At 48.4% G+C, this 26784-nt stretch overlaps 1 protein-coding gene and 1 long non-coding RNA gene across 2 annotated transcripts in view; one reads left to right on the top strand and one right to left on the bottom strand.

The window, feature by feature from the left end:
• Positions 1–26441, bottom strand: part of LOC122372049 (serine/threonine-protein kinase/endoribonuclease IRE1-like) — a 125198-nt gene extending 98757 nt beyond the window's left edge. Inside the window, exon 1 of the mRNA XM_043348904.1 lies at positions 26260–26441. Coding sequence (XP_043204839.1) covers positions 26260–26331 — 72 coding nt within the window. The 5' untranslated portion in view covers positions 26332–26441. The remainder of the gene's footprint in view (positions 1–26259) is intronic.
• On the top strand, positions 4088–8924 carry LOC122372051. The gene is made up of 2 exons (XR_006254808.1): positions 4088–6002; positions 8396–8924. It is a non-coding gene; the product is annotated as an uncharacterized LOC122372051 (long non-coding RNA).
• Positions 26442–26784: the final 343 nt, after the last annotated feature.

The raw sequence follows: 26784 nt of genomic DNA, 5'->3' as shown, positions 1-26784 counted from the left end.
CCCCTGAAATTCAGGATATCAGAGCCATTCCTATGCATACTAGCCAAGAGAAGACCCTGAAATTAATTATCTGAGAGGCTGATCTATTCATACTAGCCAGAGAAAGCCCCTGGGATTAACCCTCGCCCGCACATGCCATCTTCCCATCCTAGAACGCACATGGGGGGTTGCCACCCCCCCGCGCCATTTCGTTCTTGTTGCAGATAGAGCTTTGCGGTAAAGACTAAAAAGATTCTTTGGGAAAAGACGAATCCAATGATGCCCAGTTTTACCTTCTCAGGTCAGTCATTGACCTTCCAGGTCAGGTCAAACTAAAAAAATGTTACTGTTTTGGGTCACCGTTGGAAATCGAGTGCGCTGCTGATCATATACCGATGACGATGCCGTATTGTGGTGCCAAGCCAGCTAGAACCTCTATGTCACACTATCCGACCAGGTTTTTGCTGGTGAGGTCATCTCAGGTCAAGTTAGGTCAATGTCAATGATATGTGTTTGTATGTCTGTGTGTGTCTGTGTGTATACTGATGTGTGCACCGATTGTTTATGTGTCCATATTACATGAGATCATGAAATGAGAAACTTTTACTAAAAATGCGGTCAAAGAAACTTCACAAAAAGTAAATTCCGCTTGCCTAAAACGCAATGTTTCCAGATGACCAAGGTTGACCTTGACCCTAACCTTGGCATCTGTATATCGTCGAACAACATGTTCACTGATAGGGGAGGTAAGACTGGAAAAAAGGCCGAAATCAAGGTGTCAAAAGCTCACAAGACCCATGGCCAACGCAAGATATTGGGTACTTGTCATTTGGGTCATGACATGACCTGATGAACAAGGTCATATCTCCGAAACCCAAAATCACAGAGACTTGACATTTTCAGTGGACATCGAGAAAGGATAGAGGAGCAGCTATACGAAAAATCAGGCATCTAGCTCCAAAAATGTTGAGTGCAGAGCAGAAAAAAACTACCTGGGGTGACAACCATCCCCCCCCCCCATGTGCGGGCGAGGGTTAATGATCTGAGAGGCCCTTCTATCTGTACCTACTTGCCAAAGGAGGCCCCTGAGACTGATGGTGGCCAGAAGAGGCCTTCGAGACTGATGGTCTGAGAGGACCTTCTATTCAAACTATGCAGAGGAGGTCCCTGAGAATAAAAGTCCTAAGAGCCCTGCGGCGGCAACTGGCCGTTAAAAAAAAAATCTGGCCATATTTCGGCTCGGTAGGGCCCCACAGAGCTCGTGAGAGCACCTCGAGGGCTGCTAAGTAGACACGCTTATCTCCATAAGGGTGCCACACCAGCTTCTGAAGGCTCCTTGTAGGCACCTAAGGGCCCCTTCAGGCCTCTAACGGCTCCACCCGCCTGTAATGGCTCCACACCAGTGTTTATGAGCGCCACACACCGGCGCCTTTGAAGGTCATACCTACCAGTGTCTCTTAAAGGAAATAGTCCACTTTTCACGTGTTTTTTTTTTTATAACTGGAATAGCAGTTTTGTACTTTGTAGCTTGAGCTGAGACTAGCACAAAGATGATTGGCTCTTTGTGGCTTTTACGGCTCAACAATCACCCTAGACGAAGATATTCCATTTCTCATTCCAAAAAGAGTGCCTTTCAGAGGAATGCGCGCCTTGCAGAGGAATGCAGTCACCTCATCGTCAGCCAATCAGCATGGGTATGTTTGAACTACACAATATGATTAGTCAACGCGTTGTAAGGTTCCGCGATAAACATAATTTTATATAGAATATAGTTCTTCCTAGATTAAAATATGGAAAATAATCCTTCATACAAAAAGGTTTTATTTTATTTTCTGATAATTATGATCATGAAAATCATTAATCTGTAGTAAAATACAAATTTCAGGAAAATGAACCATTTCCTTCAAGGCCCTATACCTATCTGTGGCTCTGAGGGCCCCACACCGGCGCCTCTGGGGCCCACACACGTGTGCATCTCAACTCTCAAGGCTCTATAGGTGCATCTGAAGGACCCACACCGACACCTCTGAGGGCCCCACACCAGTATCTCTGAGCTCTAAATGCCCCACACCGGTGACTGAGGAGTGAGGACACACCGGCGCCAGAGAACACTAACGGCTCCACAAGGCCACTGAATCACTGAGCTCTAATATCCCATACCGGCCTCTGAGGGATACCGGCCTCTGAGGGTCTGAGAGGCCCGTCTATCCACAGTCCACACTAGTCAGAGGAGGTATCTGAGACTTCGGACTATTATTCTCAGGGGCCTCCCATGCCTAGTTTGAATAGAAGGGCCTCTCAGACCATCAGTCTCAAAGGCCATTTCTGGCCACCGTCAGTCTCAGGGGCCTCCTTTGGCAACTATAGATAGAAGGGCCTCTTAGATCATCAATCCCAGGGGTTTTCTCTGGCTGGTATGAATAGAAGAGCCTCGCAGATAATTAATTTCAGGGTCGTCTCTTGGTTAGTATGAATATGAGGGGCTCTCATACCCTTAAGTTCATGGGCCTCCTCTGCCTTTTATGAATAGTAGGTCCTCTCAAACCACCAGTTTCAATTGCCTAGTCCTCTGGCCAGTGTGAATAGAAGGGTCTCTCAGACCATCAGTCTCATTGGCCTTCTTCCGGCCAGTATAAACATAAGGGCCTGTTAGACCACCAATCCCAGGGGCGCCTTAGGTTAGTATAAATAGAAGAGTCTCTCAGACCATTTATCTCAGGGGGCTCCTGTGCAGCTGTGGCTAGTATAAATAAAAGGGTCTCTCAGACCATCAGTCTCGGGGCCTCCCTAGGACAGTGTGGATAGAGGGGCCTCCTCAGATTCACTAGGACCTCTCTGACCATCAGTCTCAGAGGCCTCTTCTGACTATTGAGGATAGAGGGGCCTCTTCTGACTAGTGAGGGTAGGGGGATCCCAGACCACCAATGTCAGGGGCCAATTCTGACTAGTGTGGATGGAGGGGCCTCCCAGACCACCAGTCTCAGGGACCTCCTCTAACTAGTGTGGATAGACGCCAGACGGGCCTCTCAGACCGCCAGTGTCAGGGGCCTCCCCAGACCAGTGTGGATATTGGGGCCTCCTCAGATCCACTAGCGCATCTCAGGGCATCAGTTCCAGGGGCCTCCGCTGACGAGTATGGATAGAGGGCCTCCGCTGACGAGTATGGATAGAGGGCCTCCTTGGATCAACAAGGGTCCCTTGTACTCTGTGCGTGGGGATTCGTGGAACTTATTTTTACCGAGTTTGTTTATTCTGGAAGGTGACCACGTCCTAGACGAGAGGGCCTCGAGTAAAAAGTGGGTGTGTGTGGGGGGGGGGGGCAAAACACATGGTTGGCCCCCAGGACTTCCTCTGAGATGCTAGGGGGGGGGGGGGCATAGCCCGCAGTGATGCCGCTGGCCCCCCAGTGAAGCTGAAAAGAAAAATAGGTCCTCTCGGCATCACTTATCATTCTGCTAGGGACTTCATGGTGGTGCGCCGCCCCGCATGAAAACTGCGCGGCTTGAATCAGGCATCAGTACACGTTCAGAAACTGAGCCCACCTGTGCAGCCTGGTTGAGTGGCTCTAACCAATCGCTAGCCAGGATGTTGCGCCGGTAATACTTATCACTGATAGTGGTTTTCTGTGGCGTCATGAACAGCTTGAATATTACACAGCAGCTGAACATGCTTCAGGTCTAGATTTTGGCCGGATGTTTGACGCCGGGCGACGCCGTTCGAGCTGCTGGCAGCCCACACATGGTCAATTTGACGGCTCAACGGATATCGCAGCTCGAACGGCTTCCCATCCGACCAGGCCACCTCATTCATCTCTTCCTTCGACCAGTGGAAACGCCCTGGCCTGAGTCCAAAGGTGGTGGACTGGTTGTTGTCCCGTCAATTTCATTGTCTTTTTCAGTTTGAAGGGCAGCAAAACCAAGCTAAAGGGCGGGTAATGGTGAATCATGATGTGGGACCTCTTATTATCTGCCTTGGTAAGAATTCGAGTCTGTTTGCGTTTCCCAGTCGCTATCTTGACAACTCTTCTCACCACTTGGCAAAGGGCGCCTTTTGCGATCGACGCCGGACTGAGTCTGCCACCAAGTCCCAGTCTGTTACGCCTCAGGCAGATGTGCTACTGGCTGCTGCTGATGTCCAGCTGCTGACAGACCAGCTCCTGGCTCATGCCACCATGCCACTAACACTTAGCCTTACTACGAAACGAGAGACTGTACTCCCTTCTCTCCACTTCCTTGAACGAAAACTCTCAAATGAAACCGTTGGCGACTCGACTCTTACTAAGAGCAAGAGTCATTTCGCAAGGTCAGGTCACTGCTGAGTTGAGAGCAGATACCAGAGATATGTCTCATGGAGCTGAGCTGGCGGCCGCCGCGCCGGTGCACGCGTACTTGCGCTCGTGACATCCGTGCTGGGGGCACTCGTATGCGAACCGTGGTGGCGTTGCCTCTGTGACCCGGGGGCTACCTGGCCGGCTCGAATACGCGGCGATGGCGGGCAGGGCGCCCGAGTTCGATGCGGACGTTGAGTGCTTCGGTGCTTATACGCGGCGGTTAAATCAGTACTTTGTGGCGCAAGATATCGGGAGTGATCAAGAAGCAAAGAAGCGGGCCGTTCTGCTTTGTGCGATCGGCGCAAAAACGTTCGGTCTGCTGGAAGATCTTATTGCTCCAGCCACTGTAAGGCAGAAAACATACGATCAGCTGGTCAGCGTTTTGCAAAGTCACTTCGAGCCGGATAAATCTGAAATAGTGGCCAGATTCCGGTTTCATTCGTGCTCCAGGAATGACGGTGAGACAGTTGCTAATTTTCTAGCGCGGCTTCGTAAGCTGGCTAAAGACTGTTCGTTCGCACCTAATGTCCTTAATGAAATGCTGCGTGACCGTTTGGTCTGTGGCATACGGAACGAGTTGCTGCAACCTTGCTTCTCAGTGAGCCGGGGCTGACGCTCCAGTCGGCGGAGCAGCTGGCTCAGGCACACGAGTCGGCGGCAGGGAGTGCGGCTGAGCTCAGCGGCGGTGCTGAGCAGCGAGCAGATGGAGCCTCCGTTCATCGGCTGACTGGTGCCCGGGGTCCGCTGCGGCTGCGTAGCAGTTCTAGGGGTGCCGGTGCTGCCCGCGCTCCTGCCGGCTACAGGGACGGCGGTGGCGGCGCAGCGGACTCCAGAGCTGGTGGTCGGCTGCGCTCTCAGCGTGACAGGACGACGCCCGGGCCAGGTGACAGCACGGCGGCGAGCTGTTTTAGGTGCCTGAGGTATCATCAGCCGGCCAAGTGCCCGTTCATCGATAAGGTGTGCTACAGCTGTGGCCTCAGGGGTCACGTCCGAGTACCTCCGCCATGTCTCGGCTGATGGCGACGCGTTACAAGGGTCGGACGCGCAGGAGGGTAGCAGAGAGGACGGCACTATGCAACCGAGGAGTTCTAGTCCCGGGACCGGTGAGGAGGTGTACATACAGCATTTTCACCGTCCGGACCGGCCTCGGTGTCAGGCGACCGCCGCTGATGGTGCCGGTAGCGCTCGACGGTCAGAAGGTCGAGATGGAGCTGGACACCGGGGCGACTCTGTCGGTCTGCTCTGACGCCGGGTTTCGGCAGCTCTGGCCCTGTGGAGGGCCGAAGCTGGAACCGTGTTCGGTGAAGCTGAAGACCTACAGCGGTGAGCAGCTGCCAGTCATGGGGCAGGCTGCAGTGAACGTTCAGTACGGCGGACAGGCTCAGCGACTACCTCTCATCGTAGTCGAAGGTGGCGGGCCCTGGCTGTTCGGCAGGAACTGGCTGGGACACATCAGGCTCGACTGGCCCTCCATCTGTTGAGTGACTGCGGAGACCCGTGTGCAGCCCATCCTGGACGAGTTCGCTGACGTTTCAAGGAGGAGCTGGGCTGCTATCGAGGCGGGGAAGTCGGCATCGACGTAGACCCGGACGTCCAGCCTCGTTTCTTCAAGCCTCGCACCGTACCGCTGGCCTTCAGGGAAGCTGTGGACACCGAGCTGGAGGACCAGATCCGTGGCGGACTCTGGGAACAGGTACGGCACAGCAAATGGGTGGCTCCCTTGGTGGTTGTCCCAAGGCTGGGGGTCAGTCAATACGGGTGTGTGGGGACTACCGCTTGACCGTCAACAGGGCTGCTAAGGCAGAGCAGTATCCCTTGCCGCGTGTGGAGGAACTGTACTCAAAACTGTCGGGACGTACCATATTTTCAAAGATCGACTTGAAAAACGCGTATAATCAGCTTCCGCTAGATGAAAAGGCCCGCGAGTATTTCACGGTAAACACCCCGAGGGGTCTTCTTCGACCCCTTCGGTTGACCTTCGCCTATTCGAGTGCAGTGTCGCTGTTCCAGCGGACGCTGGAAACTGTCCTGGCTGGTATCTCTGGCGTTGGGGTCTTCTTGGACGACATTGTAGTCGCGGGTGTCGATGCCGCTGCGCATGACGAGGCCCTCCGGCAGGTTCTTAGACGGCTGGAGGAAGCGGGTTTTAGGCTCAACAAGGCCAAGTGTAGCTTCAGCGTCAGCAGCGTGACCTATCTGGGGCTAAAGATAAGCAGCCGTGGTGTGGAGACCACCGACGAGAAAACGGCCACGATTGTCCGTGCCCCGGAACCGCGGGATGGTACGGAACTGCGTAAGTGGCTAGTAATCAACTACTATGGGAAATTCCTTGAGAACCTGGCGAGTGTCTTGGCTCCGCTCTATCGTCTTCTAAAGGCAGATCAGCCCTGGCAGTGGGCTGAGGCAGAGAAGTCTGCTTTTCGGAAAGCCAAAGAGATGCTAGTTAGCCCTCCTGTACTAGCCCATTTTGATCCCGCCCTTCCGGTGGTTCTCGCCTGTGACGCGGGACCGGTCGGCATTGGCTGTGTGTTGAGTCAGCGGACATCACAGGGCGAGCGACCTGTGGCCTACTATTCGCGCACGTTGAATGACACCGAAACTAGATACTCACAGACTGATAAAGAGGCATTAGCTGTAGTGACCGGCGTTAAGAAATTTCACTATTACCTAGCGGGGCGAACTTTCACTATACAGTCAGATCATAAGCCTCTCATAGGCCTCATAGGAGAGCAGAAACCTTTGCCCGTGATGGCGTCACCTAGGATGGTCCGCTGGGCTCTGATGCTTGAGGCCTACGATTACCACCTTGAGTACCGGCAAGGATCTAAGCAAGGCCACTGTGACGCGCTTAGCAGGCTGCCTTCGTGCGAGAAGGCTTGTTCGAGCGTTCCAATTCCGGCTGAGACTGTCCATTTACTTGAGTTCATCGACTCATCCCCAGTGAATGTGTCCCAGATACAGCGGTGGACCGCTCTGGATCCCGTGTTGTCAGCGGTACATCGATATGTCAGAGGTGGCTGGCCGGATGTCAATAGTGTTTCCCTCAGCCCTGATTTTCAGCCGTACAGGTCCCGTATAGGTGAACTGAGTGTGCAGGATGGCTGTGTTTTGTGGGGGTCACGAGTCCCGCCGCAGGGACGGGTGTGCCATGTTAAAGTTATTACATGAAGGTCATGCTGGCGAGTGTAGAACCAAAATGTTGGCTAAAATGTATGTTTGGTGGCCAAAAATCGATGACGACATTCGTGATATCGTGAAGTGTTGTGTGAAGTGTCAGGAACTGAAGGGCAGGGCCCCTGACGCTCCACTGCATCCTTGGCAGTGGCCGACTCGACCCGGCAGCGAGTCCATGTAGACTATTGCTCGGCTAACGGATAGATGTTTCTGGTGATAGTCGACGCCCACTCCAAATGGATGGACGTCTACCCAACTCGTTCCTCCGACTCACTGATCACGATTGAAAAATTACGAGCGTCGTTTGCGTGCTGGGGAGTGCCAACAGTGCTAGTGACAGACTACGCCCAGTGTTTTGTATCACAGCAGTTCAAAACGTTATGCAGTGTAAATGCGATCAGGCACTTAACGACACCCAGCCTATCACCCAAATCAAACGGCTTAGCCGAAAGAAGCGTGCAAAGCTTCAAAAACGGGCTGTACAAACAGATCTCGGGGTCCATTGAGACCAAGGTCTCTCGATTTCTGTTAAGGTACCGCACAACACCGCATACTACGACCTCATGTACGCCCGCCGAATTATTTCTGGGTCGTGTGCCACGCACTCATTTAGATGGTGTGCTACCAGATAGGCAGGAGCGTATACGGAGACAGCAGGAGGCTCAAAAGACGTACCGTGATCGAAATGCCCGTGAACGATGTCTGAACCCGGGTGACCCTGTGTATGTGCCTGCTGTCGATAGATTGCAGGGATTGGAGCGTTGTCGGTGGGCGCCCGGTCGTGTAGTGTTCGTAGAGGGTTAAGGTCACTGTGGAGCTAAATGACGGAAGGGTGATTGTGCAGCACGCCGACCAGGTTCGTGAGCGATATTCAGCTGTTCCGCATGTCGCTAACGATCCTCTCCGTTCCAGAGTGACACCGATACCTGCTCCTGATCCGGTCACGGAGAGCGCCGCTGCATCTGCACGGCATGCTCCCGTTCCCGGACAACTGGCCTCCACTCCCGACCGGCTGCCGGCTCCTGATCGAGCGCCTACTCCTGGCCGGCCGCCTGTTCCGGCGCCGCCCGGGCTGACCGGAGCGGTGCCCGCGCCGGGTGTGACCACCGTCCCGCCGTCCGCACCCTCTCCCAGCGCGCCGCGGTACCGGCTGAGAGACCGGTCCACCCTGCAGCCCCCAGACCGATACGTGGCGAGCTATGAGTAGGCGTTTTGTTTCAGTTGTTATTTGTTCTGTGAGGTGCATATTTATTTGTTTGTCCATGCTGTGCAAGTATTCGGGGTGGAGGAGTGTCATGGAGCTGAGCTGGCGGCCGCCGCGCCGGTGCACGCGTACTTGCGCTCGTGACATGCGCTCATGACACTCGTATGTGAACCGTGGTGGCGTTGCCTCTGTGACCCGGGGGCTACCTGGCCGGCTCGAATACAGTTTGGACCGAGACACCGTCTGTGATAATATGCATTCATCCAATTTTCCAGCTTCCACATAAAACAAGAAACTGTGCGAGCAGATATGGCGAAAAAATAGATGTCCGGATAATTTCGTTACACCCTGTATGTTCTAGTGCAAACTAATGCTATGATGCTAGGGGAGCGGCTGCAGGCTGGCGTAGCGCGTGCGGCCTTACGGTGGTTGGGTGAACGTGCCGCCTTCTGCTGTGGGGTGGGTGGGTTGGGGGAGGTCCTCCTTGACCCCGTGCCGGCCCCGCCACCTGTGCTGCGCCATCTTTGGGCTGGCGACGGTGTGGAAGCGCGTACCTTCCGTCAGTTTTCCAGGCATCTGAAGTCTGAACTCGGCGCTGGCCCTGTCGTCGATGTCTGCGCGTGAGCCGTGGCGGGTGCCACAGCCTGCTGGCACCGGCGGGTACGTGCCGTGTACATGTGGTGCGGACTGCGGCACCGACTTGAACCACTCGAAGCCAACGGAGACCAGCCACCCTCATTCTCTCAGATTTATGTGAACGACCCACGAGCCGAAATACTGATGCCGAGGACCACGCACGCATTGTGGCATTACACAGAGAACACCTATTACATCCGGGAACGACTCCGAACGGCCATTTTCGGGAAAGTTACCGTCCGCGGTGAATATTCCTGCAGGAATATGCTCTGAACGTATCAACCGAATTTGATGTTAGTGCCGGACCCGTGGACTCAGAACTGCGTCACTAATGCCTGTTCATAAATGTAGCGCGGCGTGAGCCATCCATGGACTGCGTGTTTCTTTTTTCCAACCAAAGGTAGGCACTATACCTGAAGATGCTTCTTTGTAACCAAACCAAACAAAAACTAACAACCTAACCTAACCTAACTTGATCTAACCTACAGCCTACAAACCTACAACGCGCTAAAAAATTCAGCCGCCGGCGGGATTCGAACCTTCGGTCCCCTGAACACGGGGCGAGTGCACTAACCAACCACTACACCTCGCAGACAGCTGGCCGGATAAAGGTGTTGTAAGTCACTTGACAATGACGCGCTGGGATATACTCCGTATAGCGCCTTCCTTTGATTGGAAAAAAGAATTACGCCCGTGGACTAGCCTCTTCAACTCCGTAGCAGTGTCTCCCAATCTGCGGAAAGCTCAGCTGGTCGCATGATAACCGTGGCGAAGTTTTCTGGCTCTGCTTCAACGGCTCCTTCATATTCCCTTCATATCAGCATAAGCCAGATTTAGGCTAACTTGCAATTAAACGATCAAAAATGTTAGCTTAAGTTTCGTTAGGGTAAATTAAACGGTGTTTTATTTGGTTAGGCTAAGCCCGAAAAACGCGTATATATGCGTCCGGTACTATTTTTGAAAAGCGCCCGAACCACTATTTTGCTAATTCTTGTCACCTCAATGGGAATATGCAGCAATATTAGCTTCTATAGGGAGCAAATGGACCTCCCAAATCCAAAAATACAATCAGATTTCAAAAATTTAAATTTTGATTTTTCGAATTTCTGCCGCCGACTGTGACCTTGCCGACTTCCGGCGCTCCCAACGCGCCATTTTGAGAGCTAGGGAAACGAAATACATACCAAACGATAGAGAATTGATCAAGGAACACGATAGTGAAGGTTTCAAGTCGATATCTCCCACCGTTTTGCCGCAATCGCCGCCGAAAGTTGAAAAAAGTCTATTTTTCCGAAAATTTGACCTTTGACCGGTCAAAAGTAGGTCAAATGTTGACCTAGGACCAAAAAATATACCACCAATCGCGAGATCTCGTTGAGAGTAATCAGTTGGTTTTTTCCGCTAAGCTCTACGACCTTCCGTTTCGAAACGCCAGGGGGGGGGTCGTAACAACCCCCCCTGGTCGTTAGTGTTATGAGAAATGGCCTGGTCGTGCGAGGGTTAACCCTCGCCGGCCGAGGGGGGGGGGGGGCGGGTGCCGCCCCCCCATAGGGTTTTTTCGCGATAGCTCCGAACACGCTGGCGATAGAGAGCTGAAACTTGGCATACCTGACCTTTGATCCAAGCCGGATCTTTTGACACCAACCGCATTTTTGGGTCAGGTCAGGTCACTGACCTATGACGTCATAAGTGAACCTCTGCACGGTCTTCAGATGTCGCAACTTCGCAACGCCCTCACTGCCAGAGGAGATGTCACAGGGAAATGAAACTTGCAGGATCTAGTATCCATTATGAGTCCCACAACTTGTATATCTCGGATTTTTCCTAAAGGTCATATGAGGTCAGGTCATTTTCGTGACCTCACCATTATAAGTCAATGGGGAAAAATGAAAACTGCTATTCTGGCGCCGGGAACGATCTCCAACTATCTCAAGCACACAGAATCGTGATTTGATGCACTCCTTGCAAGGTTAGATGCGTCACTTTTGCAATGTTGACCTTCCGTGACGTCATTTATGACGTCATCAAGGTCATATTAGTTTTTCGTCAATAACTCTTGATCAAATTGAGCTAGCGAGTCGGGAAAGCCACCAATGGACTCAGGAAGACCTGCCGAATCGAATGATATGCGACATGACCTCTTTCGACCAATTTCGTGACCTGGGGGTGCTGACCTGACCTTGACCTGAGGTCAACACCCCAAGTTGACCTGACCCGGACAAAAAGTATATCATTCGACGCGCCTGAGCGAGACGAACACGATGGTGCCAAAATCGGCGCTCTGCGGCCGTTTTTTGCGAAGTTATTCACCAAAAACTGAACCGTACCTTGGGGCACTTGACCTGACCTCAGAGGTCACCGGTTGACCTAGGACCTTAAAATCGGGTACCAATCTCTGCGTCCCGTAACGGCGCACACGCTCGTTTTTTCCGCGACGCGCTAGCTCCACCAGGGGCGAAACGGCGAGGGGGGGGGTCGTACCCGCCCCCCCCCCCCTCGGCCGGCGCGTATGTAGAAAACCAATAGGTCCGGCGAGGGTTAATGTCTGATGTGGAAGGTCCTGCTTCCATCAATGAGAGTGCCTACTTACCTGTTATGTATTGAAAATGGTGCAGTTTTGAAATACATCTGTGAGAGATGAAAGTTGTCTGTGAGAATGTGTCAAGGTGGATCAGAGTTTGTGCATTGCAACCAGAATATGAATTGAGACTCTGGAAGACCATAATCAGCACTAGTTAATTCTAACACTGAACACTCCCTCCCCTCCAGGCTCCAAAACTTGATTGTCATACCTAATTTTGGTATTTTTATGCCAAAAGCAACAAATGAATTTCAGCTTTACATGTGGTGTGTGGAGCTACAGCTTCCAGCCAGCAGGAAATGCATTTCTAAATGAGCTATGCTTGACTTCATTCAGACCCCATTTCACTTCCATAACATATCATGAGTCACGAAGAGAGAGCAACATTATTCATTATTACGAAATATGAATGCTTTTAATTTTTATTCACCTTGCCCGGGCCCAGGCATGTACATAGTTACTATCAATGTACATGATAGAACAGATAAAATCAGATGGTCAAACACAGCAGGGGTCCAAAAAGTTTGCCGACTGTCTCCCTCCTAGAAACGTACAGGTCAAGTGTCTCCATACAAAAATGTATCAATATACCTGACATATACGTGCATGTGACAATATACCTGTGACATATATTGACACATAGGATAGGCAAAGCGATTGCGATTGCTTGCAAGAAAAGCGAGAGGATGGGCTATAAATAGCCTCCCCTAGTGGGGTGCCAGTTTAATAAACAAACAGCTCTGATCTTATAGAATAGATTTCAGAATAACCTAAACTTCTACAGCCTGTAAATGCTGTGGATCAGACTAGGCACTAAGAAGCAGAGTAATGGGCAAAGGCATAGACAAATAGACATTCTGGTCAGGCCATGGGACAGCATTCATCATGTAGTAACTTACCAGTTGGATTCTTAAAAAAAAAATTGACAACATGCTTTATGATCTATCATTCTTGATGGCTAGGAAATGCTTGATTGTATTCTTAAATCTTAACCCGCGCACCGACGGGGGTCTGCGCCAACTTAGTACCGACGGGGGGGGGCGGATGACCGCCCCCCCTGAGATCTCGAGAACGAAGCAAGATAGCGACAAGCGGTAAACGGCATCGGATACGCACGGTCAAGATCTACAATTTTTACTAAGGTCATTTTCAGGTCAGGTCAAAGATGACGTCACAGGGGTCGAAAAAGTCAAAATGGCGGCGCTAAATATGGAGAGAGTTTTTCTCGAATAACTTTCGAATTAGTTAAGATAGGAACAAACTAAGGGCATCATCGTGATCCTCTCGTCAATCCGCATCGAATGATATATATGTTGACCTCGAAAGGTCAAGGTCAAAGGTTGACCTCAGGTCACGTGACCTCGAGGTCATCATGTATATCATTCGATGCGTCTTGACGAGCTGAACACAATGAGACCATCCACGCGTCTGTATCTTGTTCCTGTACGGAGTTATTGGCCAAAAACCTTTGGTGACCTTTGATGACGTCACATGACCTCACAGCTGCCCAACAGCAAAACAGACCTCAAGGTAGTGAAGGTTGATCGTATATGAAGTCATGTATGGTATATGGGGCCATTCCGACCCGTTTTAGTGGTAAAAACAGGGAGTTGATTTTTCCCCCATTGACTTATAATGGGGAGGTCGCGAAATTGACCTGACCTTAGGTCACCGATATCAAAATTCCGAGATATACAAATTGTAGCTACTAATAACCTAATAACATCCTGCGACTTTCAAAGGCCTCCGACATCTACTGTAGCTCTGGCACGGTGACAAAGTTGCAAAAAAGTGGCTTGAGGTTGGGTCATTCAAAGTGACCTGGTGACCTGACCTTGAAAGGTAGGAGGTTCAAACTTGCACATCATGTGTAAAATTGATAAGGGAATAGTCATACCAAATTTCGCGGCGCTACGCGCCGCGGTTTTCCCGCTATTCGCGAAAAACCTCAGGGGGGGGGCGGATATCCGCCCCCCCCGTCGGTGCGCGAGTTAATACAGAATAATATTGTTTTTGCCACACATGTTTCAGTACAAATTTACCAGCATAGTCCATGCCATTCACTTCTGAGGAGCAGCCAGATTTCAAATGTTTGATTTCTTATAAAAACTATGCCTACATATGGGAACAGAGATGCTTGCACAATGAACCCCTTTGATTGCTCAATTTATATGCAAGTGGCATATTCAGAACATTTCAATGAGGTGGCAAAATGTGTACAGCCTTTCAAGAGGCCACAGGTTCAGGACAAAGGGTCCATGGGGGCCTGTCTGTGAACCAGAAAAGGGGTCAGGTGCCCTGTTTTGGCTGATCCAATGAAAAGTGATGTAAAAAATTAGCTTAGTTGTAACTGTTGGATAATTTGGAGATCACGTATGTGTCAATGACTAGTAAGCAGTAAGCACTCAAAAGCAGCTTCTGGAAATCAATCTGCTGGCTTTTGAGAAGTTGCATTTTGCATAAGAAATGAGACAGTTAAAATTTGGGATAGGTAAGTTGTTATTTATATCATAGATTACATGATCATGATCATGATCATGATCATCATCATCATCATCATCATCATCATCATCATACTGTTTATTGGCACAAATTGGCATGAAACACTTACTTTGGACTCGGAACTGAGTCACCTATTGGTACCCACCTACAGGCTACAAAAGTTTATTTGAAATAAAACTTGAAGTTAACATGCTGACCAATACATATAATTTGGTGCCACAGTATACCTAGCATCAGGAGACATTTAAAAACAAACTACCAATCCTCTCAGCCTTGCGGAACAAAATAAAACAATACTGCAAACAGGTAGGTAACGTCACAGTGCTCTCCTAAAACCACACATGTGGCAATCAGAGGTAAACTTGCAGTTAGCTGTTAAGAGTTTCGTCATACCTATGCATTGAACGGATTGATGAAAAATTGTTTGCGCTTTATAGTTTTATACCACAATTTGATTCACAGAACAAAAGATGCCTATAAAGTATGAATCGAAATTTTAGGTTGTTCACAGGCACATGTAATACACATGCTTAGGTATCTTTTTACTCAGTCCAAGACTGCCATTTTCCTCTAGGTCCAAAGCCAGAATCCGTTATCAGCACAGATTGAGATACCTTGCTTTCCATGTGGCGCTTTAGGTTCTATAGAGCCTTGGGTTCTTATACACAACTCCGACGCCGCAAACACCGCACTTCACCTTACTTCTGGATAGATAGGGCATCTCAGAACGCTCAGAACATGGGAACAACTTATAGGAATATAAAGAAAAGACCAAATCAAAATATTTAACCACACCGCACACGTGAGCAACATGCGCCAGAACTGCACCAGTTTGAGTTTGCGGCGTTCAGTTGGTTCTGACCTTGGTTCTGACTTGGTGCAAAATATGACGTCATTATAAGACCATATGCTCAGTTTTCTTTAAATTTTCTTTTTAACTCTTGTTTTTCATCAATTTCTTATTGACAAAAAGATATTTGAATACAATTTACGTAATTTCATCAGCATACTGAATGAAATGCAAATGTCCTTCATTCAAAAGATGACGTAAATTATATCTGTGTCTCCGGGAGCGTCAAAAAATATGCATCGACGGACAGTGCCAGGAAGGGTCATACTCCTATTCGATCGTGAGGGAATCAGCCCTTATTGATTGATTAGCCCTTCCACCTCTGGGTCGGTCGCTTCCACCTCTGGCTGTCTCCGGGGACAGCTGAGAGCCAGTGTTTTTTTAAGAGATTTTTCTCGATAATTTCTCACGATTTCTCATTGCCAATGACGAAATGATAGACAAAGAAATACAATTAATACTAAAAAAAAACTAGCAGGTTTGAGAAACCCGGGAAATGTTCATGCATAGTCGAAAGCCTGGAAGTGTCTCTTTCTCATCAGTCCTCGACACCAATTCTGTCTCCAACCGGTGTTGGAAGGGTGGAAGGTTTTTGGACCCCTGAAACACAGATACAACACGTATCAGGAGTCTACTGTTATTCTTTGAAAATAAGCCTACCCATGAACACCTTGATAAACTGCTCGGCAAACCCAATAAGTACTTGTGGTTATGACAAAGGCGCTTGCAGAATCATCACCAAACTACTGTAACAATAATAATCCCTGTTTTCTCTTGCTTTTTCCATTTCAACTCGGATCTTGATTTACAATCATCTCTCAAATACCTAGTTATCACACCTTTCAATCCATCTTCTGAGGAAAAAAAAAATTAACCCACGAGCCGCTGGGGGGCATAAAGCTGCCCCCCCCTTTACGTTTGGTGTAATATCTCCGAAACCGGATAAGATACGGAGCTGAAACTTGGCATAGCTTCAGATGAATACCTAGGCCATATTTGAGGGAAGTTTGGTGGTTGTAGCTCTAAAGATGACGTCACAGTGACGTCATAAAGTTTTGTCGTTTTCCAATACGGAGCGTTTCTGATGTCGCTGAGCGTGAAACGCGGCGGTAAATGAAGTAAACGGCGCCTGCTGTCATTCTGACACATCTAAGTACACTGTCAACTATATCCTGACCAGTTATCGGTCCTATATTCTCGGTCTCATATGTCGGATATATCGTGAGGAAACTAAGAGACGCCAATCTACGATTCGACTTCTGACGTCACTGTGACGTCATTTCAAATGGGATCGAAACCAAATTTAGACACAACCTTGGCTAGGTATTTAGGAATATGTGTGCAAAGTTTCGTTTCTCTATCTCTTCGCGTTGCGACGATATCGTCGGAGAAGTAAAGGGGGGCAACTATATGTCCCCCTCCCAGCGGCTGGCGGGTGGCGCGGAGGCCCAGCGGCCGCCGGGTTAAATAACCAACGCTCACTCACTCCTCATCTTTTAACCCGCGCACCGACGGGGGGCGCGGATATCCGCCCCCCCCCCCTGAGGTTTTTTCACGAATAGCGGGAAAACCGCGGCGCGTAGCGCCGCGAAATTTTGTACGACTATTCCCTCATCAATTTTACACATGGTGTGCAAGTTTTAACCTCCTACCTTTTAAGGTCAGGTCACCAGACCACTTTGAATGACCAAACCTCAAGTCACTTTTTTGTAACTTTGTCACCGTGCCAGAGCTACACTAGATGTCGGAGGCCTTTGAAAGTCGCAGGATGTTATTAGGTCATTAGTAGCTACAATTTGTATATCTCGGAATTTTGATATCCGTGACCTATGGTCAGGTCAATTTCGCGACCTCCCCATTATAAGTCAACGGGGGAAAAATCAACTCCCTGTTTTTACCACTAAAACGGGTCGGAATAACCCCATATACCATACATGACTTCATATACGATCAACCGTCACTACCTTGAGGTCTGTTTTGCTGTTGGGCAGCTGTGAGGTCATGTGACGTCATCAAAGGTCACCAGCAGTTTTTTGACAATAACTCCGTACAAGATACAGCCGCACGGATGGTCTCATTGTGTTCAGCTCGTCAAGGCGCATCGAATGATATACATGATGACCTCGAGGTCACGTGACCTGAGGTCAACTTTTGACCTTGACCTTTCGAGGTCAACATATATATCATTCGATCGATGCGGATTGACGAGAGGATCACGATGATGCCCTTAGTTTGTTCCTATCTTGACTAATTCGAAAGTTATTCGAGAAAAACTCCATATCTAGCGCCGCCATTTTGACTTTTTTGACCGCTGTGACGTCATCTTTGACCTGACCTGAAAATGACCTGGATAAAAATTGTAGATCTTGACCGTGCGTATCCGATGCCGTTTACCGCTTGTCGCTATCTTGCTTCGTTCTCGAGATCTCAGGGGGGGGGGGGCGGTCATCCGCCCCCCCCCGTCGGTGCGAAGTTGGCGCAGACCCCCGTCGGTGCGCGGGTTAATATCTCAATCTCATCACATTTTCCACAAATCTTCTGAGTGTGTCAATATCAAAAAGGTATAATATCTATTCTCTTCGCAATTGGGAGTTGTCTCTTCCTGTCGAAAACAAAAATAAATAACAAACGCACACCTGTTGGCAGCCATCCAGCCAGATGCAGCCAGCCCAAACAATATCAAAGACCGAAGATACAAATGCGTAAATACAATTTGATTTAGTAGCCTTGTGATAATTCAGTTTGTATATAGCGCGCAACCACTGTCTCATCATTGTCCCCTACCAGCCGCTAGACGCACCCGTCGTGAGGGGCCTTGGAGCCAATAATGGGGCCCACAGATGCCGTCGTGAGGGCTCTGAGAGTCAGATGCCGCCCAAAAAGTCGCTGCGTGGGCCGAGAGACAGGCATGGGGAGCACCCGACCATATTGGACTCCCAATAGTCCCAGATCGGCTTTTGTCTCTCATCATCATCTCTCATCATGCAATAAATGATTCGACGGGCTGCTTGAAGGCACTCGGGCGTGCGGATTTAGGGGGGCGTCTTTCCCCATCAGGGCAGGGGTCGTCTTTCCCCAAGGTAACGAATTAATATTTAAACAGGACAATTTGTTAGCCCTAAAACTACACCCTGAAACAAACTGGTTGGGACACAGTACACGCATGTTAATGTATCACGACAATAGCAAGGGACCTAAAATGATTTTACCTTCTTTGATATTTACAATGTTTTGACACCTTTTTTTAAAGCAGCAAATAAAAACCATGCAATCACCAGCCAACCGTTGCCCAACTGAGCTTCGCAAATGTTTGTGCAGTTAACCCGCGCCCCAGTGGCGGTCTCAGCCAACTTCGCCCTAGTGGGGGGGGGGGGGGGCATATGTTACCACCCACCTCTAACTCAAAAACTAAGAGGGCTAGAAAGACGCAGTAAAAAGCAGTCGATAGCTCTCAATGCGTACGTTTGAAAGTATTTCAGTCATTTTTCATCTTAGAGCAATATTGGGGTCACCAGTGGTCATCAAAAGTCAACATTTGCCAATTGTCATTATATTTTTCAGAAAACATGCCGTTATCTCAGGAACTATGGTAACTAGAAAAACGCATTGAAAACCAATCGATAGCTTTTGAACTCTTCTTTTGATGAGGTCATTATCAAAATTGACCTCAGGTCAACGGTTTAGCCTCCAGAGCTCAAAAACTCCAGAAATAGCTGTTTTTACGAAGTGTTTTTCGACAATAACTTTCGACTAAAGAAAGCCACGACATTTTTATTGCCAGAATCGTGTTCCTCTCGCCGAGCCGCGTCGAATGAACTATAATTTGACCTTGAAAAGTGAACTTGAAAATTTGACCTCAGGTCAAGGTCATGACCTGACGAGAAAAGGTCATGCTGCATATCAGTCGATGCGTCTCAACAAGACAAACACAATGAGACATCCTCAGCGTTCTATCTCTTTCCAATCGCGAGTTATTGGTAAAAATATGTTTGTAGCCTCAAATGACCTCGGATGACCTTTCTAGAGACTATCAGCAAAAAATGACACCTTGGTCATCACGGGTTGTCCAAATCATTGTGATTCTGAAATATTTGGACTGTTCCAATGCGTACACGTGGATGAGGATCTAGAGGCATTTTCATTTTTCTCCATTGACTTGTAATGGAAAGGTCACGCCACTGGCCTGACCTTAGGTCACGGATATACAAAATCCGAGATATACATATTATAGGCGCCCATAACATCATGAAATCCATCAAGTTTAAAACCTCTCTGACAAACACTGCAGGCTGGACATGATTGCAAACATTTTTTTGGGCTTGGCACTGGCGGATCCAGACTTGCGTTTTTTTGGGGGGGCCAACTCATGCAAGGAACCAAACCTAGGGTACCCCCAAATCCTGTTTTCTCATCGGATTTAGGCCACTTATTTTTCGTCACAGCCCTGAAACGATAATTTTTTAATGAAAAATAAAAAAAAATATATAGAAATGGTAGCCCACCCAACCCGTGCCTTAATATTACTTTGAAAACACTTCAAATTGCTTTTGTCAACCAGTTAGCCCGCTCCGGGTCGGTGCTTAGGACAGCCTTCGCGGGCTGGGAGGTGTCGGTTCGACCCCCTGCCGTTCGGCCCCTGATCAAGTTAGAGCTCGCGGGAAAAAACAAGCGTGTTGCCCGTGAGGGACGAGAGGAAGCCGATGATACCCGATTTTAAGGTCCTTGGTCATTGGTTGACCTTCCAGAGCGGTGTTTCACGGTCGCGCTGCCAGCCGCTGCCAGCGCATTCCGCGAGCTAAGGTCAATCTTCGGTAGTGTTGTAGGATAGGCTTGTTGATGTCTCCATGGAAACCAAAAGCGCCAACAGCGCTGGCAGCGGCTGGCAGCGTGCCGTGAAACACCGCCCAGGTCAGGTCACAGACCCAAAAGACGGGAAAATCAGGACCTGTCAGAACCTCCTAAAGTAAGGCTGTAATAGTTTTTTTTTGTGCTGATCACGAATTTCATGTTAGTTTGGATCATAGATGATGTCTATTGTCTAAGACATAATCATCTAAGACTCTTCTGACGTTTTGGGTGGGGGGGGGGGGGGCAAACAGGCCACTTTAGGCCTTTGGGGGGGGCCATGGCCCTAAATGCCCCCCCCCCTGGATCCGCCAGTGGGGCTTGGTCAGTTAACTTGACCTGGTGACCTGACCTGACCTGACCTGGGGTAAAAAATTTCACACATTGTCTAAAATTGATGTACCAAAAGCTACCCTAAGCGGCGCGGCGCTACGCGCCGCGATTTTTTATTTACACGCAAAAAACGCGACAGGGTGGTAACATATGCCCCCCCCCCCCCCACTGGGGCGAAGGTTAACAAGACAGGCATCCGCTTTACGCTAATAACATTAATTTCCAGGTTCGATTCTTTGTTTCGCTGCTAGAGGGGTTGGGGCGTCTTTCCCACCCTGGGCATCTTACCTCACTCTCTCCTACCTACAGGGTGGACCAGAATAAGTGTAACAGTTTTTAGCGCACATTCTGTGCATTTAATATTTCAAGTCTGGACATATTTTGTAAAAAGACGAAAGCCAACAGTCTGCCAAATGAGTAGGAGAAAGAATTACCTCTTTATCAGCAACGGTTTTCTTACCAGAAGAAAAGGTAAAAATCATTAATTTATAGTATGAAGCAAAATCGTGCGTAACTGTTAAACGTCGTTTCCGGCAGGAGTTCGGCTGTCACTCATCACAGGTACCTTCTAACACGGAGATCCATCGATTTGTGTCATTTCAAGAAGGGAGTGTTCTAAAGCAGGCGAAGGGTAGAATCGGTCGTACACCTGAGGTGACAGGAGATGGAGATAGGATTGAGCAGGTCCGTCAATCCCTCAGTGAGTCCCCGAGGACCTCCACACGGCATCTCTGCCAGGACCTGGGGATGGCACGGACCAGTCTTACCGCGCAACAAGCGCAGTAGCCTGAAGGAGCTACGTCTCAGTGTTGAGCAGTACGTCCGAGAAGTGTCAGCGGACACCACGGAGAGGGTGGGAGCCAGTTTCCTCGAACGCGTGCAGATGTGTTTGCAGCGCAAAGGTGCCCACTTCGAGCACATGTGCAAATAGGGGAAGCCGGGGGAAGCCCGGGCGCGGGGGAAGCCCGGCCACCCCGTTTCCGGCTAAATTATTCACAATAAAATGCTCAACTGTTTGTCCTTTCAGCGTGGCAGCTAAGGTAACGCCAGCAAAAAAGTTAAGGCTAACAAAAATTGCATATTGTTAAAGTTATAGCGCAAAAATGATATTTTAAGGGTTTTTAGCTAAAAAGTGAGATATGTTGCACTGTTAATGTTATACCATACAGTACTAATATTTATACGAATGTTATGTAAGGACCGTTTAAGTGTTTGTAGTGAGGGGTGACGAGGCAGGCTGGCTTAAGTATGACATTTTTTCGAATATCGCTGTTCTAAAATAAAAATTAGCACATTGGGGTAACCCCGGGCGAGTGGCCAAGCTTACCCCCAACCGAGAGCAATGCCACTAAACCACTGTTTTCCATGAGATAATGGGTACTGAGCAGGTTTGGTTTACACCTAGATCAAAGATAAATTTCGAAAATAAACATGTTATCATAGACAAAGCCAGTCATGTCACTTAAGGTCAACTAGGGTCAAACTACGTTTTTGCAGATAACGCGACAGACAATGAAGCTAGAGCTTCAAAAATGGTGTCGTTGTGTTCTTCTTCATCAGCCGAGTCGAATGATGTGCAATATGATGCATTAAGGTAAAAAGAAAACTAAATTCTAAGGAATTTTAAAATACACATTTTTTGCCAATTTTGCATCACGATTTTCATCGACCTGTACTGTTTATGTGGTAGACGCTAGCTAAAACACCAGTAGTGACATAAACTCTAAGATGTCCAGAGCTAATCAGTACCTTAATATTTCACTTTCCGTTAATATTTGGAAGACACATAATGGTTTCATCAACTCGTTGTAAAGCGCTGGGGAGGTGGCCGGCGTTACCCCTATGCCGGGCTTACCCCAGAAAAATCAACACTTTTTTAAAACTCGATTTTCTCAACCTTATACTTATTCCACGAAACCGAATTTTTGGGAAAACACGGCCAATGAACTTAGCTACCTAACAGGATATCAACATTTTATACAGCACGTATGGTATGTAATAAAAATGAAAAAGAGCTTACTATGCCGGGCTTCCCCCGGCTTCCCCTAAAGGAAAACACGCAAATGTTGTTTTTCTTAATTATGACGATAATCTTATTTTGCTAGGATTTTTTTTTTTAGGCAAATATTACTATATGATTTGGCAAACGTTTTTCTACCAGCTGTCAAAATTTTATTTTCATATATTTTACCAGTCTTGAGAAATCGACGGCAGAAAGTATTACACTTAACCCGCGCCGGGCCGGTGCTCTGAAATTCCGCGCCGGGCCGCGGGGGGGTGTTTGAACACCCCCCCCCCCTTCTAACTCGGCTCCTGGGCCACGTAGCGACACGCGGTAAGCGGCAATCGAAAGAACGTAAAAAATAAGGACGAAAACACTTCGGTCATTTTTTGGGTCAGGTCAAAGGTCAGGTCACCAGAGGTCACCAAAGGTAATATGTTGACTATTTCAACATTTTGGAAACTGCCAACGGCTATCTCGGGAACCGATAGAGCTACAGCGCCGCAAAAAAGCGCATTCGATAGCCCTTTTACAGACCTTTCTGAGTAATGTTCTCAGATTTGACCTCAGGTCAACGGTTTAGCCTCCAGAGGACAAAAACTCCAAAAATAGCCGTTTTTACGAAAAACATTTTTTCGGCAATAACTTTTGACTCAAAAGAGCTATGACATTACTTTTGCCAGCATCGTGTTCCTCTCGTCGAGACGCGTCGAATGAACTATAATTTGACCTTGAAAGGTCATCTTGAAAATTTGACCTCAGGTCAAGGTCATGACCTGACCGGAAAAGGTCATGTTGCATATCAGTCGATCCGCAACGTCGAGCCGAACACATCTATGGCGTTTTCAGCGCTCTAGCACGCCTCTATCGGAAGTTATCATCGAAAAACTGTTAGATTCTGTTCGTGACCTGAGATGACCTCGGGGACATAACGAGGGGTCACAGTTGCCATTTTCTGGTTCAATGTGTCTATTTTACCTACATCTCGATGTTTGAGAGTGTCTAGAATAGCGTTCGTGCAAAACAGGCGCTTTTCAATTTTCTCCCATTGACTTATAATGGAGAGGCCGCAAAATTGACCTGACCTTAGGTCACCGATATCAAAATTCCGAGATATACATTTTATAGATAGTGTTGCTCTAATCAATCGCTGAAAGTTTCAAGGCAATCGTTCAGTCGGTGTAGCTATGACGAGCATTCTTATTTTTTCTGAGGTGAGGTCACTTGGCGTGACCTGGTGACCTGACCTAAGGTGACCTGGGTCTGAAATTTTCACAACATGTGCGGAAAAGATGCACGAACAGGTGTGCCAAAAACGGCGGCGCTCCGCGCCGCCGTTTTTGAGATATCGGCGAAAAACCGCAAGGGGGGGTGTTCAAACACCCCCCCCGGCCCGGCGCGGGTTATTCTGGCCCACCCTGTATATTCTGCGAATATTGTTGTACTTAGGTTATAAGTCCTTATACGAGTGCCTCACTTGAATTTTAACCCTCGCCCCGCTGGGGGGCTAATTTAGCCTCCCCCTGTGGTTTTTCCTGAATAGCAAGAAAACAGCGGCGCGCAGCGCCGCCAAATTTTGGGTACCTTCCCGGGCATCAATTTGACACCTTCACACAAAATTTTAAGTCACAGCTCACCTTGGGTCAGGAGTTATTGAGGTCAAACTGAGGTCATGTTCGAGCAAAAATGAGCAAAAAACATGACATCTTGAAAGGCTCACCAAATCTACAGCTAACAAGCAATTTTAAAGTTCTTTATGTGGTCGTGTAGAGAAAAGATGGCGCTACAAAACTGCCATCTCGGATTTTTGAAATTTTCGGATTTTGACCCCCCAAAATAAAAAATTGATTTTTTAGAAAAAACTCAAAAAATTTTCAAAAAATTTTCGAATTTCGAAAAAAAAAACGGAATATATGTGATAGCCCCCGCCCTCTTCTATCTACATACCAAATTTTGGATCGATACCTCTTTTTTTGGCCAAGTTATAGCGAAAAAAAACTGTTCAAAATTGATGACGTCAAATTTTCAAACTCAATTTTTAGCACTTCTAGACCATGTAGCGAAAAACAAAGACCACCATCAGACTCCCCGTGACGAGCTGCATCGAATCGATACCCATTTTATGCAAAAATATCAAGTTTGAAATTTGAACTTATTTGACCTGACCTTGACCTGACCTTCACCAGAACATAACCTAAACTGGCCCCAAAGGTTGCCTGACCCACATAATCGCATTTGTCATATAAAATGGACCATAAAACATGCATCACATGATATTTTCATATTGTGACCCTCAGTGACCTGACCTCTGTGACCTGACCTGGTATCAGTGACCTCAAATAACAACATATGTGTTTGACGAACAATTCCCCATCGATGATTTTCAATGATATGCATTCAACTCGATTTTACAACACATTTCTTGAAATGCCTGCAAACGGTGAAAATTCGACCTTTGACCTGACCTGTGACGTCATCGGTTTGACCGAGGTCAATGAAATTGGGTCACAAGGCAGTTCCCCGTTGGGGCTATCCAACGCCGTTTGCTGCTTGTCGCTATGTTGCGTGGTTCTCGAGATCTTAGGGGGGGGGGCAAATTGCCCCCCCCCCCTCCAGCGGGGCGCGTTGCTCGGCGGACCCCAGCGGGGCGTGGGTTAAGCCAAGCGCCGCCGCTACAAATCGGTAATTGCAAGTCAGGGGTCCCAATTTGGCTATATCAACTCGAAATTAGTGTTAAAGTGGGATGGTCACTGTCCATGCTGCTGAAATACATCGGGATGCAGGTAAAATGGATAAACTGAACCCGACAATGACACCTGTGACCCCTCGTTATGTCCCCGAGGTCATCTCAGGTCACGAATAGTATCTAACAGTTTTTCGCTAATAACTTCTGATAGAGGCATGATAGAGCGATGAAAACGCCTTAGATGTGTTCGGCTCGACGATGCGGCTCGACTGATATGCAACATGACCTTTTCCAGTCAGGTCATGACCTTGACCTGAGGTCAAATTTTAAAGTTGGCCTTTCAAGGTCAAATTATAGTTCATTCGACGCGTCTCGACGAGAGGAACACGATGCTGGCAACAGTAATGTCGTGGCTTCTCTTAGTCAGAAGTTATTGCCGAAAAACACTTCGTAAACAACGGCTATTTTTTAGTTTTTGCCCTCTGGAGGCTAAACCGTTGACCTGAGGTAAAATCTGAGGACTTATTGGCGAAAGAGCGTCAAAAGAGCTATCGAATGCGCTTTTCCGCGGCGCTGTAGCTCTATCGGTTCGCGAGTTAGCTATTGGCAGTTTCAAAATGTTGAAATAGCCAACATTTTACCTTTGGTGACCTCTGGTGACCTGACCTTTGACCTGACCCGAAAATGGCCGAAGTGTTTTCGTCATTATTTTGGACGATTTTTTTAATGCCGCTTATCGCGTGTCGCTACGTGACCCAGGAGCCGAGTTAGAAGGGGGTTGTTGTGGGGTTCTTGTGTTCAGACACCCCCCCCCCCCCCGGGCCGGCGCGGAAGTCGCGGAGCACCGGCCCGGCGCGGGTTAAGTACTTATCCTAAGCGTCTCGTCGCATTCTTTCGTTTGCCTGCCTTGCGCGGTGCGCTGCGCCTTTTGGTTCTCGAATTATCGGCTGGAGGCTTTTACCGCCCCCTCCCCCCACCTCCCAGCAGCTGGCGGGTGGCGGAACACCCCAGCTACTTCCGGGAATAGGGATCACATTGGCAAATGATAAGTCCTTCCAAGTTTAGAATACAGCGACGTCATAAAACAAATAATTAAGGTGTCCAATTTGCTCTGGTATCGACTAACTGGGCACTTACGGATCCAACCTGACCTCCGCTCTCTTGCACCTCTGGAGCCATCCAGTCCAGAGTGCCTTTCCAACTTGTCATGGCCTGCGTGCCCGATGTCAGCTCTTTGGATATACCAAAGTCGGCGAGCTTGGCCACGATGCCATCTTTCTCGTCCCGCACCAACAAGATGTTTTCGGGCTTGATATCCCGGTGAACTGTAAAAGAACATGTTTCTGTGTTATATAGTGTAGGGTGGGGTAATTTGAACATATTTTTACGCCTTCTCCATCGTACCAAATTACAGCTCAATCCTGGGTGAAGGAAAACTGTTTCAGTAGCGCAAATGTCACTTGCTTTTACCATGCAAGCCTCATTTTTGGACGAGCCGAGCATACCTTGAAAATAGCATAGCCTCACTTCTCCACCAAGTCACGGTGTGTTCAAACTAGTGATGTCAATTGCAGAAAATCGTCATACCGATACCAAACCAAATACCAACAATAGCCATGAAAAAATACCGAAACCAAACCGACTTGGGAATATGAGGGAAAT

This window comes from Amphibalanus amphitrite, unplaced genomic scaffold (assembly GCF_019059575.1).
Source record: "Amphibalanus amphitrite isolate SeventyFive unplaced genomic scaffold, NRLGWU_Aamphi_draft 001309F_arrow, whole genome shotgun sequence".
Classification (NCBI taxonomy): domain Eukaryota; kingdom Metazoa; phylum Arthropoda; class Thecostraca; order Balanomorpha; family Balanidae; genus Amphibalanus; species Amphibalanus amphitrite.
The sequence above is the reverse complement of the archived record's forward strand: the minus strand, read 5'-3'. Positions and strand labels throughout refer to the sequence as shown.